This window comes from Pelobates fuscus, chromosome 5 (genome assembly GCF_036172605.1).
Source record: "Pelobates fuscus isolate aPelFus1 chromosome 5, aPelFus1.pri, whole genome shotgun sequence".
NCBI lineage: Eukaryota > Metazoa > Chordata > Amphibia > Anura > Pelobatidae > Pelobates > Pelobates fuscus.
In genome coordinates this window covers 352767824-352784606 of record NC_086321.1, presented here as the reverse complement: position 1 = coordinate 352784606, position 16783 = coordinate 352767824, and the positions used below count along the sequence as shown (strand labels likewise).

Below are 16783 nucleotides of genomic sequence, written 5' to 3'. Positions count from 1 at the left end.
TCCCCACTGCTTGATCTCCGGTAGGCATCAGGGTATGTTGTCGGGTCCCCGGGGGGTTACAGGCTTGATTTCGGTATTGTGTACTTCCCCCGGGTGTCCCCGTCATGATAGCTTATCTCCAGTGTGCTATTGTGCCGTGTTTTTGGGAGATTACCCCCCAAAAGTGCAGGAGTAAGCAGGAGTAAGCAGCTCAGCTTGGATGCTAGGCTCCGCCCACGGTTTGTTTGTTTTTTGCGCTACACAGACTGCTGTATTTTTTTTCCTATGCTAAAGATTAGCTAGGTTAGGTTCTTATACTTTTATTTATGCAGATATTAAGCAATAGTTATATCCCAATACCGAACTGTGACACCTCTTAAAGAAACATATAAAGCACAAGTTCTTTATGTGTTAAGTGTCTGTCCTCTCTTTATTTTAGAAAAGTGCTGATTTCAAGAGAAATTTACACTTTTATGAAGCTCAGTGTGTGATTGGACAGCTGAACACATGCATGATTTCTGATCCCAATTTACACATTATTATTATAGATTCTAATTTTATTGGCAAATTATGATGAAAAAAAATTAACATCCCAAGAAAAAAAAAACCTCCAAAAAATACCGGATTTTTAAAAGTTTACATTAAATTCATGTTGTTCTCACCTTTAGAAGTGTACAAAAGAAAAAGAAAAAAAACAAACAGAAAAAAAACCCACTGTAGACAGTGCCGGTCAGACATCAAATCCAATGGTTCTCACAGAGAAAAACTGGGGTCCAATGAGTCCTATGTGGCAAAAGCCACTCTCTGCAAATCAGATGATTCTCATACAGAAACATTAACCTTGTCCATGTCACCATGCAGTTCTTAGAAACTGCAATGTTTACATTGAGGAGGGAAAAAAAAATGCACCAAAACAACTACATGAATAGCTGTACTGGTTGCGGTGCTTAAGAGTGTCCCTTTAAGTAGAGCTTCCAACACATAACAGAAAGTTAAACTATATATACAATACTTACTTTACTTACTTTTCTACCTTGCAAAAAGAACAAATCTTGGGGGCGAGTCCCAAAACAAGGTGGATTCAAAAGTACTTTTCATAAATAATTAAACAAAATATTTAAATAACATATATGATTCTCCAACTTAGTGGTCTTCCTGTTTTGAGATTAACATGTGCAGTTCTCTAGTCAATTACTAACACTTCTTATTTAGTGAAGAAACTCTACTGACCTACGATTTTTCAGACACTCTCCCATTCTTAACGATATGGAAGGCCAGCCACATAACATCCAAACATTAAGATTCCATCCGGAACTTACTGTGTCACTTTCCTCGTCGGAGGCCGGCTGGGTCTGGGTGTTATAATGGAGTGGGGAGTATACCCAGCTCCGGTCATCGGGTGGCTGAGCCAAAATATGAGAAGAAAAAGGCCAGGCAGGAGCGGAAGCAGCACAGCGAGCAGGGAAAGAGAAAGAGGAGAGAAGACAGAAGAGAGAAGAGGGATATAACAAAATCTGTGATATCAGAGGATGAATGTGAGGGTGTTAATAGTTGCCAGGGGCTATAATAACTACTGGAGATATCTGGTTCACCACAGCCCTAAACCCTTTTAGAAATGCTCCACAATGCGTTAAAGAAGCCTCCAGGTAGAGGCAAAGTCTACGCACTGGGGATAATCACTCACAGAGTCAGTAGATGAGGAAGTGGAGTTTGCTTGATGGAGCCGAGGGGAGTACACCCAGTATCTCCCATCCGTGAACTGGTCGAGTGATGAGATGAGGATGCAAAATAGAAATGAACAGAAGAAGTGGAGACAAATGAAAGATGCCAGTGTGAATGAAATGAGTTAGCTACAAGCAGAAAAGAAAACGTTACAAAACAGTTGAGAATTCTTGGCTAACGCATGAGGACAATGAACAACCCTGCCATCGTGGGTATGTGTCAGATCCCGAAATGAGCAATATAGGGAGAGGGAGGGCTATAAATCTTACCAAGTAGGGCAGGATGTGAGGCCAGGCTGGCAAATATTAACTCCTTCAGTGCCAGGGGTGAATGTAACTTAACAGCAAATTGAAATGTATTAAGAATAAAGATGCAAGCACAGGGAGGTCGATGCATGTTTTTTTTCTCTAAAATTGCACTTTCAGTGGAGATGACAGCATTAATAGGTTAAACCAAGCAAACTATATGAAGAAATGATAAATGTAAAAGACAAAAATAAGTGCTCTCTATCTGTGAAAAAGCTGCAGTTCACCAACAAGGTGTTCCCTTAACCTTGTGAAAAACAAGACAAATATATAAAAAATAAAAAGGTGAACAGCGCTAACGATATAAAGAAATATATATATATGTTACATACGTAATAGGAGGTAGTTTTCGGTAGTATAGCTTAAAAGAAAAAACAAAATACAATAATAGTGCAATATATTGTAACAGTGGAGTGAATAATGAAGGGATATATAATTCACACTCACACTTTAGAGAGCTTTATAAGCTCAATTCAAGGGCCTGGACGGAATAATCCCCGTCTGAGGATTTCTTGATCTGCGGTCTTCCTGGTAGACTTATAGATGTGGATATTCGTAATATATAAGACAAAATAAAATAAAAAGAAACCAATGGTATAGATTGTAAATATATATATATAACGCAGATAAAAATAATCCTACTTACATATACTAGAGCAATGAACCTGCTCTAGTGTAAACAGCTTCAGGTGGAATGATCCCCACCTAGGGATATAATGGACCCAAATATAGCAGCAGCAGGATGAAGTAGGAAGTAGGACTAAAATGGACTGGGTTTGTATAAAATGTATATACTTTATTTTAGCAAATATTTAAAAGTGAAGTTACAAAAATAAAATACCAGTCAGAATAAAAAAGTCTGTGGTTCTTCCTCACTTAACGCGTTTCGCCGTGGCTTTTTCAAAAGTGGAAATATTTTATTTTGTCTTATATATTACGAATATCCACATCTATAAGTCTACCAGGAAGACCGCATATCAAGAAATCCTCAGACGGGGATTATTCCGTCCAGGCCCTTGAAATTGAGCTTATAAAGCTCTCTAAAGTGTGAGTGTGAATTATATATCCCTTCATTATTCACTCCACTGTTACAATATATTGCACTATTATTGTATTTTGTTTTTTCTTTTAAGCTATACTACCGAAAACTACCTCCTATTACGTATGCAACATATATATATATATATATATATATATATATATATATATATTTCTTTATATCGTTAGCGCTGTTCACCTTTTTATTTTTTATATGAAGAAATGATAGCAGCGGCAAAGTTAAAGGAATATTAAAAGATACCTATAAAGTGATTTCTAAAGACCAAGAAGCAATGTAATGGGAAAAGGAAAAATATGGAAAAAGTTGTTCATGATCTGCTTCCGATCTACTTTCTGCTTTATAAGGTATTGGGCCAATGTACGCACCGTTTATTATTACAAAATATGGAGCAACTATGGGAAATATGTGCAGAGTTGGAGTGACGTTCCTACTACACATATTAGTTGATGTGCGGAGACATTGGCTCCAAATCATTAAGAGGGATCTTCATGCATTTTATGAACATGTATCAATTCTTCCACATGCTGTATCTACATATATACATACACACATACACATATATATAAATAAAATAAAAGTACAGTAACAGTACATTGCTTTATAAACTTTCAAACCCAGTTTAAATAACACTGAGGTTTTTAGTGAGCATTCACATATTTGCAAATGCTAGTAATGTGGAAAAGAAAAAACGGCAAATTGAAATATTAATAAAGCAGTTAATTGATCCTATCATGCCCCTATCTTGTACCTTTATCTTGGCAGTTCATGACAATGTATCAACAAGTCATTCCATTCATTTTCGAGGCTTTGTGGCCTTCTAAATGATTAATATGGAAGATACACATGAAACAGATTTATCGGTTTTGGTAATAGAAATCTAGTCATATTATACAACTAGAACCATTTATATAGCGGATATATTAAAAGAACACTATAGTCACCTAAATTACTTTAGCTAAATAAAGCAGTTTTAGTGTATAGATCATTCCCCTGCAATTTCACTGCTCAATTCACTGTCATTTAGGAGTTAAATCACTTTGTTTCTGTTTATGCAGCCCTAGCCACACCTCCCCTGGCTATGATTGGCAGAGCCTGCATGAAAAAAAAAACTGGTTTCACTTTCAAACAGATGTAATTTACCTTAAATAATTGTATCTCAATCTCTAAATTGAACTTTAATCACATACAGGAGGCTCTTGCAGGGTCTAGCAAGCTGTTAACATAGCAGGGGATAAGAAAATCTTAATTAAACAGAACTTGCAATAAAGAAAGCCTAAATAGGGCTCTCTTTACAGGAAGTGTTTATGGAAGGCTGTGCAAGTCACATGCAGGGAGCTGTGACTAGGGTTCATAAACAAAGGGATTTAACTCCTAAATGGCAGAGGATTGAACAGTGAGGCTGCAGGGGCATGTTCTATACACCAAAACTGCTTCACTAAGCTAAAGTTGTTCAGGTGACTATAGTGTCCCTTTAAATGTATAGACCAATGCAGCAGCTCAAAGTACCACATACTAGATTATGCGGCCAGAAATACAGAACATGGAAAATTAAAAAAAAGACAAAAACAACCACAACATTTGAACAAACTTTTCCTGTTATTTTCGACTGTAAATGCAGAGGTTCTGAGTCTTATTTTAAATGACTCTGCAGCGTGGTTACAACATGTTTGTTTCCAGCTTTAACTATATTGCTGTGTTTTTAGTATCAACAGAAGAGGGTTTACCATGTGACGAGAAATGTGTTTACTGTACAGAAAACGTTCGTTTCACAAGTCAACCATAGACTATTTAGAAGATGCAGAGATGGAACAAGGTATTTTATACATATGAAAACAAAAATACACAAACAAACAAACAAACAAAAAAACACATTAAAGTTATGCTATACACACACACAAAACAAGGTCCACTATATGAGACAGAAAGTCAGTTTGACGAGGTAGTGCATATTTAAACAGGATTAATTACCTTTTTTAATAGCAGAATTTTTATCAAGTGTAAAACCCCAACTGATAAGAAATTTTACCAAAAACAGCCTGTGGAATATTAAAAGGAGTAAAAGGAACCGATGCAGGCATTTAATTTCAGCCCCAGAAGATGGACACTTCCCATATCCAAAAATATCAGGTATTCGGTATGAGACCCCTGGACTAGGTGATATTTAATTATTGCGTAAAACATTTTGGTTCTAGTGGTTTCTGGGCATATGAATGCAACACAGAGCGAATTACCAGGTCACTTACAAAATAAATATCTGTCACTGGCACCTCTTCCTCTTCTGACCTCTGGCTTCCAGTCTCCTCCCCAGGCCCAGTCACCCCTGTGAATCCAGAAGCCTCACTGCATGATGCAAAATAAAAATATACATTTTAAATTGTTACGGATTTAAACCAGATATTGTCAGCACTCTCTCAAGACAACCACAAAAAAATGTATTCTCACCACCTGTCTTCTGTTTCTATTACCACGGGCACACTCTGTTGTCTCGTTTCCACTTCAACTGTTATTTGCTGAACCTCGTCTTCTGGTCTTGATTCCTCGTGAGTTCTAAGTATAAACCAGAGCTTTGTTACGCGACAATGAGGTGTGTTAGTACAATACAATCTAGTGAAATTACACAACTTATTTAACCAAATCACTGCCAAAAACTTGCAAGTCAAGGGCCAGAAATTGGTAATATTGTGTGCAATTTAAATTAAAGGCGACTTTACAAAGAAAATTCTTTTAGTGAGCTTAAATGAACACTATAGGGTCAGGAATACAAATGCAAATTCCTGGCCGTATAGTGTTAAAATCACCATTTTGGTAGCTTGCCCTGCTAAAAGGTAAACTCACCACTATTCCAGTGCCACGCGGGTCTGCCAGAGCTGTCCCGCCCCCGATTCACCTTCTTGGCTGACACCATCAGAATCGATGTTCTCAGCCAATCCAATGCAGCCAAGGAGGCGGGGTGGGAGCGGAGTTAAATGCCACCCAGGCCAATTAGCATCTGCTCATAGAGCTGCATTGAATGACAATTCAGCGTCTTCATGCAGATCATCGAGATGCTGAACATCAGTGCAGTGCACACAGAGCAGCACAGACCCAGAAAGCACCTCTAGTGGCCGACTGAGTGACTGCCATTTGAGGTGTAAGAAGGTGTGCAGGACCTTCAGACACCACAACTACTTCCTTTAAACAAGCACAGACAAATTTACAAAAAAACTATAAGCAGAGATAGTATGAATAATATTAATAGATTAATTACATATGAAAAGCTGTAAAAAAGACAGTGCTGGTTTAATAACGGTCTTAGGAAGGAGCTGGCTTTTCACAGGGGGGAAGCGGGAGAGGTGGAGGGAGGGGGGGGACAAAAGCTATTAGGTATGTGTTATCCAAAAGTGCATTCTACAGAACTAGCATGAGGAATTAAAAATTCTAGCAGTTTGTAACTTAAATATCTTAATGTCTTTTAGAGTCTTTAAAGGGACACCAAGCACCAAAACAACTTTAGCCTAATAAAGTGGTGTTGGTGTATAAATCATGCAGATGCAGTTTTACTGCTCAACCCTCTACCATTTAAAAAAGTTAAATTACTTTTATGAGACCTAGACATAGCCACACCTCCATACCGGTGTCTTACACGGCCTTCCTAAACACAGATCTAATGTTTAAACTTCCTTTGCACAGTCTGATCTGCTCTGTAATTAGCTTTCCAGAAAACGTAGGAGTCTCCGGTGTGTGATTAAAGCTCAATTAACAGAGTAGGTGATAAGAACTTCTAAAGTAGACACACTATGCTGTAAAACCTGATTGAGAATGAAACTATTTTTTCATGTTTTATTAAGGGGTGCCACTCACCTAGCATCATACCCTGATGACTGAGTACGTCTCCTGGAAAAAAGAAATAACAAATGATGGGTCATGGATCAAATGCTCTTTACAGAACTGCTAAAGCAAGTATTTATTTATTTAAGCCAATTAACTGATGTGAAATGCTTTAAATACATAAAAAAAAAGTAAAAAAAAAATGAATAATTCTAGACATTAACATCTAAAGTTACAACAAAAAATCCTCATCTATCCTTTAACGCACTTATCAGGGCAGCGGGATGGGTCGGTAACGATGCATACAGTGTGTACTGATGGAGCATAAAAAGAACTATAATATTCCCATACATTTGTGCATTCTGCAGGTAGAACAAAAGATTGGACTTGACTACACATTTTAAAGAATACAAATAGTGCCTTTAGGAACCCATAACGAAAATTAGTTAGCATTTGAAAATCTTCTTAACTCAAATTTAACTTAGAGGGTCACTCCAGAGCCCTAAACAACTTTAGCTTCCTGAACAGCTTTACATGTGAAGAGTGTGTCCTATTTTGCAAAAAATGCAGATTTCAATAGAAACTAACACATTTATAAATTAAGCTGGTTAAACCCAATTGGCTTTCAAACAGACAACTGATCCTGTTACTGCCTAGTTTGGTTAGCTCAGTGGAGCTAAACTCAAGAGGCAGCAATTGCCCAGAGCACCTGCCTTGCAAAGATTTTTCATTGAGCTGCATTAGGAAGTCTGTGATTGGACAGCCACAGAAGGCCTGGGCGTGGTTAGAAGGGGAGGGCTTGCAAAGGCAGCAGGCAAGGTTTTGCCCGCATTTTTTAGAGATACCCTCATTGAAAAAAGGCAAAATTAGACGCAAGCAAGTGTTCATTTGGGGTATATCTACGAAACAGTGATTTTTATTTATTTTGTATTTGGGTAGTGGAGTGTCCCTTTAAGTTTTAGTACAACAACAAAAAAAATGAATGCTACAAAAAGACCATTTTATCCAAATGACACATTTACCACACTTCCTGAATAAACTCAAATGTTCATTTAATTCCTTGCTAAATTATTCCTCCAATTAATTTAAAAGCTCCATCCATTTGTATCATCTTCTTTATTTGCTAAATCCAAATTATCAATGAGGATTTTTCAGAAATAGCTGGTCTTTAGTCGAATTATTAGTAAGGTTTAAAATATCACGGACATTAGTCAATAGGTAGTCTGCCCATTAACTGGTTAACAGAAGCACAGAGGTATGAACTATGGACGTTTTCACCCATTAGTGATCATGTATTTATCAACAAACCATTGAAGTCAATGGAATGTCTGTGATTACCCCTGGTTTAGAAGGTTACCCCAGAATCGCTTCTTACAGATTGTCCAATTTGAGTCTATACAAAATAAAATGCTCAAACAAAAAAAATCCAGAGATTACACTGAATAGTTTGTTAGGAGGGGATATGATTAAGATAAGATTTCTTCTAGCTAGCACAGTGTGTGACTGAGAGTGTTCTACATGTCCTTCCCATGCATTGCCACTCTTAACTTACCGGTACCGTGGCTGCTCGGACGTCTCAGAAGGGGACCTCTCTGGAATAGACAAGGAGGTTGAAGACAGAGTTGTTGCAATGGAAGCAGTTGTGGCCTCTTCAAACGATGGTGGCGTACACGGTAAGAGATCTGGTCGGCCTAAAAAAAAAAAAAAGGGTTATATATGCCATTACGTCAAGATAGTACCAACTTTTACATGCAACTGTCATAACCAATGTGACTTGGACATTAAAGTATACACTGTGCACACAAAATTGCTGGCTTGTGTGTAGAGAAGTAATTTTTTAGCTCTCCACAGCATTTATGGTTATACCAATGTCACAGCAGTAAAACTTATAGACATGGAGGTCATCACGAGTGCTTGATCTCCTTATCCATTATGATAAAAATACCATCAGTAAATATGATCTTTTTTGATGTATTCATTTGCTAGCAAATTCACCAGTACAATCTTTAAATTAAATCTATACCTTTGTGAAAGCGTCAAATATTTTCCATAACGACAATGCTGTGATATACTCACTGTCGTCCTCCAGTGTAGGGTAGCTGCGAGCTCCACGCAGGTCATATCTCACCTCGTCTTGTTCCGTAGGTATTTGGCCAGCTGAGAAGGCTGCTGAAGGTCCAATAGGGCGAGGAGCAAGGAGATTACTCCGTCCCTTCTTTGATGGAGAAGACTTGAGAGCTAGGCGCATAAAATAAAATGTTAAAAGCAATTCTTCCCCAATAAAGTACTAACTGTGCAGGCAGATAAATGTTAATATGAGTTACACAAAGCCAAGGTTTTCATCGAAGTACCAATTCACAAATTTAAGATCTCTAGAAGACCATTCACAGAGATAAAGGGAATCTAGGTTGGAGGACAAGCACACTTTTTTTGGCACTGGCCTCTTCTGATGATGCCTGTGAAACTCTTGGATACATCACTAGTGTCTCCTAAATTTTGTAATGGTGTCTATTGAGTCTTACTGGACAGAACGTTTTTCATCATACTTTGGGAAGAAAGATGTCGACACTGTGACTCCCTAAGTGACTGATATGCTGGATTTCAACCGATTTTGTGTGAGTGCAATCTAATAAAACCACTTAACTTTATATTTAATTGGTGCACTATGGTTTGTGTGTCTCTCCTTTTCTAATAAGGTCCAAAAGAAGTTTGCAGTTATCCGTCAAGCCTGAGAGATTACTTATACGCCCATATTTCGTTTTTATCTTGTGAGTGCAATCTTATCAAGCGCATTTATGGTGTTTTAAATTTTACTACACTATATTTTTCTATATTCCTTCCTGTAGATTGTATTTTGTATATTTGTATTAAGAAGATTGAAGGTTCTTCTTACAATCTAACATTTGGTAATTTTATTTTATATATTTTTTACCTACTGGGGAGCACGTGTGTCGTGTGTATACATATATTTCTGTTTATCAATTTTTTCCTTCATATATACACAGACACATTTCCCAATATGACACAAAAAAGAGGTATTTTATCTAATTTACACCAAACCAGAGAAGCGAGATTTAATTCCCTATTTTCTACTAATAGAGAATTGGAGCTACAAGTGAATAATAATGACGTTTATTTCCAAAAATTAGAAAAACTGGCCATTAAAGAAACTAAAAAATGGTGGGAAATCTCTTTCCTTGAAACTTATATCAAAGAAAATCTGATTCCCAGAGGCTTACGCCTAAAGAAAATGCCAGCTAATGGCCTGGAGCTTTCAAAATATGCAAGTAAATGGGATCTAGCACTAGAAAAATGCTCCACTATTTTAATGGAAATTATAATTGAATTTGAAAAAGATAATATAAAAGAATTAACTAGTGAAATAGAGAAATTAGATACTGAATTTTGTGTCGATAAAAATAGTGAAGTTTTTAAAAAGAAAGAAAATTTGGTCTTGGAGAAAATAAATAAAATTGACGAAAAAATAGCTGAAACGAAAAATAAAAAATATCAAAGAGATAGAAGAGATAGAGAAATCAATTTTCACTCCATCACCAAAATTTCAAGTAAAATCCAAACTAGAACGACGAGAAATTTTAACAATTACCGAAGACCCTCTACTAATTTTTCGCCTGTTAAAAAACCCCCTAGAGGAGATTTCCCTAAAAAAACTAAATCATCACCACCTATAAATATCAACAAAGGGAGACCTTTTGACCATGCACAAGGGAAAAATAAAGAGCCATATAGGTCAAGAGAATATACTTCAAACCCAAAAAAAGATCAAGGTCATCCAGGTTACTCCAGAGATTTTTTAGAACAGGGTCCAAACCACAAAAAGAAGAAAGATATCACTCAATTTTTCTCCCCGAAACTACCAAGAATAGATCTAACCAACCGTTTTGCCCCATTGGGCGATTGGAACATTCCGGGGAAAAGGAGAAGATTGAGTGGAGAGGAAACAGAGGAAGATTAAAAGAATACGCATTAAGTAGAGGCATTTTTATTATAGGAGATGCCAATATTAATTTGGAAGAAATTAAAATACTTGAAAGAGGACTTAAATTTGCACCAAATACCTCAGCCAATCCTTTTAACCTTTTTATTGATGTGAATAAATTTATACGGAAACTTTCCCTAAAAAGATTTTTTGCCAAAAATGAGAAATCACAATTAGACCCTAGCGGCCAAGGATTAGAACGCACTATTTTTAAACCTAAGTCTACTTTTTACCCTAATGACAAAGGGAGCCAAATAGAGGCTTTTTCTAAAATGGTGACAAAAGATCTAGAGAAAATGAATCCAAAAATAAAAAATTTCAATTTAACCAAAGAAGAAAATGACATTTTACAAGGCCTAAAAAAGAGAGAAGATATAATAATTAAGAGCGCAGATAAGGGTGGAGGCACGGTAGTTATGTCAACTCAATATTATTTAACTGAATCCTACCGTTTATTGGGAGATAAGGACACATATATGAGACTAAAAACAAATCCCAACAAAGAATTTAACCAAGAGTTAAAAGAATTACTACTAGGTTATAAAACCGATAATGTCATAGATGATAAACTTTTTTCCTTTATACATCTAAATTTCCCTAGAATTCCCACTTTTTATTTTCTTCCTAAAGTGCACAAGTCTACCTCACACCCTCCTGGACGTCCCATTATTAGTGGTATTGACTCCTTGACGTCCAGACTGTCAGAATATATAGATTTTTCTCTCCAAAAATATGCCCAAAGTGCGAAATCATATTTGAAAGACACCAAAAACCTCATTCAAATTTTGGAACATGTCGAATGGAAAGAAAATTATCTGTGGGCCACTCTGGATGTGACTTCGTTATACACAATCATCGATCACAACAGAGGACTAGAGGCCGTAAAACGAGCACTGGATTCAGACACTGATTTATCCCCTCTTTTAAAAAGTTTTATTCTAGATGGTATTAAGTTTATCTTGACACATAATTTTTTTGGTTTTAATGGGAATTTTTATCTACAGACCAAAGGTACAGCGATGGGTACCAAATTCGCGCCAAGTTACGCTAATATTTTTATGGATTGTTGGGAAACTTCCAATATTTGGAACAACAACCCATTTGGCGCGAATTTGGTACTATGGCGGAGGTATATAGATGACATTTTAATTATATGGAAAGGGCCACCTATTTTATTGCAAGAGTTTTTTAACCATATTAATGTCAATAGCCTATCATTAGTTTTTACTCCCCACATAGATTCCCTGAGCATCAACTTTTTAGACCTTACCCTATACATAGAAGATTCGACTATTAAAACAAAAACCTTTTTCAAGCCCACAGACTCAAATTCCTTTATAAACACTAAAAGTGCACATCACCCAAATTGGCTCAGAGGAGTCCCAAGGAGCCAATTCACTAGAATCAAAAGAAACTGTACAGAAGAAAGGTGTTTTTTAAATCAATCCAAATTACTAAAAAAGAAATTTATGGAAAAAGGATATTCCTCTAAATTTTTGGACGAAGAAATATTGAGATGCAAAAATACAGTTAGAAATGATCTTTTAATAGATAAAGTTAAAAATAAGGATTCTAATAATGATTTTACTTTGTCATTTGTCACTCAATATAATGCCCAAGCTTTTAAAATTAAAAAGATTTTACAGAGACATTGGCCTCTCCTTTTAGAAGACGATCTCCTAAAGAAACAAATTCCACCAATACCCAAAATAATTTTTAAAAAAGGGAAAAATTTCAAAAACACACTAGCACCTAGCACTTTTAGAACCAAAGAAATTAATAAAATAACCTCTAAAGGCTTCTACAAATGCGGGAGATGTAAAGGGTGTAGATTTCTCCCCCAAAAAACATTATCATTTAATAGTCATATAACAGGAGAATCTTTTCAAATAAAAGGACATATTGATTGTAATACCACAAATGTAATTTATCTTTTAACATGTGGATGTGGTATGCAATATGTAGGAAGAACAAGCAGGGCCCTGAAGGTTAGATTCATGGAACATTGTAACAATATTAAGAAAAAATTGATCACCCACTCAGTACCGGTCCACTGTAACAATTGTCCTGATTTTAAATTAGAAACTTTTTTATGCACGGGTTTGGAAAAGGTGACTCTGGATGACAGGGGAGGAGATTTAATTAAGAAATTAAGGCAAAGGGAAGGCTATTGGATTTTTAACTTAAAGACCCTTAGCCCGAAAGGATTGAATGTCGATTTTGACATGATATGCTTTTTATGATTACCTATTTATTTATTTATTTATTTAAATGTACATTAATAGATACAAATACCCCCTCATGTCATCCAATTTTGTCCCCTTTTCTACTATGTACCATCTATGAATTACATATATGTATTTTACAATTATTTATAATGGATTCTTAATATACGTTTGGAATATTAATAAGACGAATCTGCACTTTATTTTTGTGATTGATCTGTTTTAATGAATTTTATATTTGAAGAAAAAACTATTTTCTATTAAGAACTTACTGCCTCTTTTCTTATTTCACTCTATTCCTTTGTTCCGTTTAAATTTTTTGGACACTTCCTGGTTTCTCGATCGTGGAACGCATTTATGCGTTCCACGCAATACCGGAAATGCTTGCATACATAACGGACACGAGAAAGAGGCTTGAAACTCACGAATGGAACGCAAACGACATGACGCAACGTGATTGGAGGTGATTGGCCACCCAGAAAGCGGGAACTACAAAATTTGGTTTAAAAGACGGACGAAGAACACTGCAACTATAGACCTTCATTTTTTGCCCCTGAGGAAGTTCGGTTTCGGACGAAACGCGTAGGGCGGAGGGACCACAACAGCACTTTATTGAACTTTATTGTTTATTTTTTATTTCATGTAATTTTATTGTTTTTATGGTTTTTTATCCGGCTCTCGTTTTTCATCATACTTTGGGAAGAAAGATGTCGACACTGTGACTCCCTAAGTGACTGATATGCTGGATTTCAACAGATTTTGTGTGAGTGCAATCTAATAAAACCACTTAACTTTATATTTAATTGGTGCACTATGGTTTGTGTGTCTCTCCTTTTCTAATAAGGTCCAAAAGAAGTTTGCAGTTATCCGTCAAGCCTGAGAGATTACTTATACGCCCATATTTCGTTTTTATCTTGTGAGTGCAATCTTATCAAGCGCATTTATGGTGTTTTAAATTTTACTACACTATATTTTTCTATATTCCTTCCTGTAGATTGTATTTTGTATAGAACTATAGAATAGTCTAGATGGAATTCTGTCCTCCTCTAAAAAAAGTTTTCCGTTTCCCCCCCTCACCAACATCATAAAGTGCTTTGGGGTATGATGATGCTATATAAATTACAATAATAATAAATAAAGTATTTTTGGTTGATAAAGTGTAGTTCTCACATGTATGAGATATTTCACTCTATGGATGTATTAAATGGGACACTATAGTCACCAATATAACTAGCTTAATGAAGCAGTTTTGGTGTATAGATCATGTCCCAGCAGTCTCACTGCTCAATTCTCTGCCATTTACTTAACCATCACTTTGTTTATTAACCCTAGTCACACCTCCCTGCATGTGACTTGCACAGCCTTCCTTAACACCACTTCCTGTAAAGAGTCATCTAATGTTTATACTTCCTTTATTGCAAATTCGGTTTAAATTTAGAATTTCTTATATCCTGCTCTGTTACTAGCAAGCTAGATCCTACAGGAGCCTCCTGTATGTAATTAAAGCTCAATTTAGAGAGCAGATAATACATTTTTGTAAAGTAAGTTACTATCTGATTAAAAGGTAAACCATTTTTTTCCCATGCAGACTGTGTAAGTCTCAGCCACGGGAAGTGTGACCAGAAACAGAAACAAATGTGATTTAACTCCTAAAGAGCAGAGAATTGAGTAATGAAACTTCAAAGGCATGACGTATGCACCAAAACTGCTTCATTAAGCTAAAGTTGTTTTCGTGACTATAGTGTCCCTGTAACCTAATACTGGAATGAGAGTACTGCATGAAAAAGGGCATCGCACATTTTTTTGTTCTGCTAAATATGACTACATACTTGTTAAATCTTGTTACTGATATGTGAGTAGGCAAAATTAGCAGAAAGCAAACTACCTGCATTAGTATTTACGCTACAGCACAATGCACACATGAAAAAACTAGTTATTCAAAAACAACAGTCATTTTCCTAGCTGGACATTGAGAGGATGTCTATGTAGATAACGAAAGTACGTTTTATAACACTTTGTGCAGCTCCAGCCCAAATATATACACAAATCAAATATTTGAGGCAGGTATATGTGTGGAGTGGAGCTGGTAGTGTGACATCACATACCTTCCCCATCAGACCTCGCTAGAAGAATACCGAGCTGGGAGAGCAATGTGAGGCCTGCACATCTCTTCTCGGCCACTTATATCACCATCAGTAGGTGGAAATGTCTTTTTCTAATTTTGTTTTTAGCCAATAGTCTGCAAATGTAATTTATCCACACTACCACCAATCTCACAGTATAGGATGCTGCAGCCATATTAAATATTAGCAGGAAAACAAAACAAGTCATTTAGTGAGGGATGGCTTAAGATTAAGAACACAAACTCTTACAGCTATCAGTGGGGTCTTAGGCTGTATGTCAACGTGGTTAGTTGGATACACAGATCTGAATACACTTGTTATTTGTTTATCACATAACACAGTTATGCAAATACTAAGTAACATTAACTTGTGGTTGTAAAACTAGCACAGAGCTCTGCAGTACTAAATCTTATATTATTTATGTGGAACTCTGTGTTGTATTGCTACCACAGTACCACCCCATATATCTTCCATTTCTTTTATCACACCAACCCTATCACCAATCCCAATCTGCTCTTCCTCTCCATCTATAACTCCACTAATGTCTCCTTCTCCCCATTCTCTTCTCTCTCCCCCCATCCTCCCTCCCATTCTCTAATCACTCCTACTCATGCCTCTGTCCTGATTCTCCTATAATTCCCACCCATTCCTTTCTTCAAATCATTGTATCACTTCTATACATCCCTGCCTTCAATCCCACCCATTCCTCAGTCTCCACCCACCCTCCTATCACTCCTATTCATCGCCTCTTCTCCACAACTTTCCATCACTCCCAAAACACAACACTCACTGCTAGCCACAAGCAGCAGCACACATTGCTCATAGCTTCACACACACATCACTCACAGTATGCACAGCATCCCCCTCATCACGCACTGCCACACACATCACTCAAAACGGTCTAAAAATCACTGTCGTATAGCTACCCTTACGTCCCACATGGCCAAAATACATCACACACAGGCAGCTACAACACTTACAGCAATTAATTGTTTTCCGTTTGAAAATGTATGCTGTCATTAAAAGAGAAGTACATTAAATCATTTTCAATCAAGGATTCTCCTATATTTAATCTGTTAATATTAAAGTGCCTCCGTTAATGTGAAACCTACGTGACCTCTTTTATAATTAACTTTATCCTATTAAGGGAAGTTTTCTCTTACTGCCCACTTAAGTTTTTTAAAAAAAAGCAAATGAAAAAGCAATGGATGCAGAACCACTGTGCCCGATGATTGCGACAACAAAGGCTCCATTTATTACAATTACCCGCTCCTCGACATTTAATCTCTTTTCTATCTAATTATTTTTTGCTAGCTCAGTTGTATCCCAGGACAATCGTCTTTGTTGTAAAATAAAAAAAGGACAGCAAAGACTGAACGCACTATACCATGACTCCCAGTAATGTTGCGAAAACACTAGAGATTAGTTTACCAAGGTCTATAATTTAAAGAATGGCCTATTCATCTTTTTATTAACAAAGATACTGTGACTTTAGTTCTGTCATGTGTTACAGACACATGAAATATCAGCACACACATACAGCTACTTACACACACGGACAA

The 16783-nt window shown here is 36.5% G+C and overlaps 1 protein-coding gene across 6 annotated transcripts in view; it reads right to left on the bottom strand.

Moving 5' to 3' along the window:
- PIP5K1C (phosphatidylinositol-4-phosphate 5-kinase type 1 gamma) overlaps positions 1–16783 on the bottom strand; it is a 43457-nt gene that overhangs the window by 7200 nt on the left and 19474 nt on the right. The window contains exons 12-19 of one of the 6 annotated variants that reach the window (XM_063455949.1): positions 16202–16234; positions 8950–9111; positions 8426–8564; positions 6907–6939; positions 5509–5613; positions 5310–5406; positions 1664–1738; positions 1299–1382 (exon numbers count right to left, since the gene is read on the bottom strand). In XM_063455949.1, the coding sequence (XP_063312019.1) occupies positions 1299–1382; positions 1664–1738; positions 5310–5406; positions 5509–5613; positions 6907–6939; positions 8426–8564; positions 8950–9111; positions 16202–16234 (728 nt within the window). Of the gene's footprint in view, positions 1–1298; positions 1383–1663; positions 1739–5309; positions 5407–5508; positions 5631–6906; positions 6940–8425; positions 8565–8949; positions 9112–16201; positions 16235–16783 lie in introns of those variants that run through there. The other 5 variants (XM_063455951.1, XM_063455950.1, XM_063455952.1 and 2 more) reach the window with 5 other exon arrangements.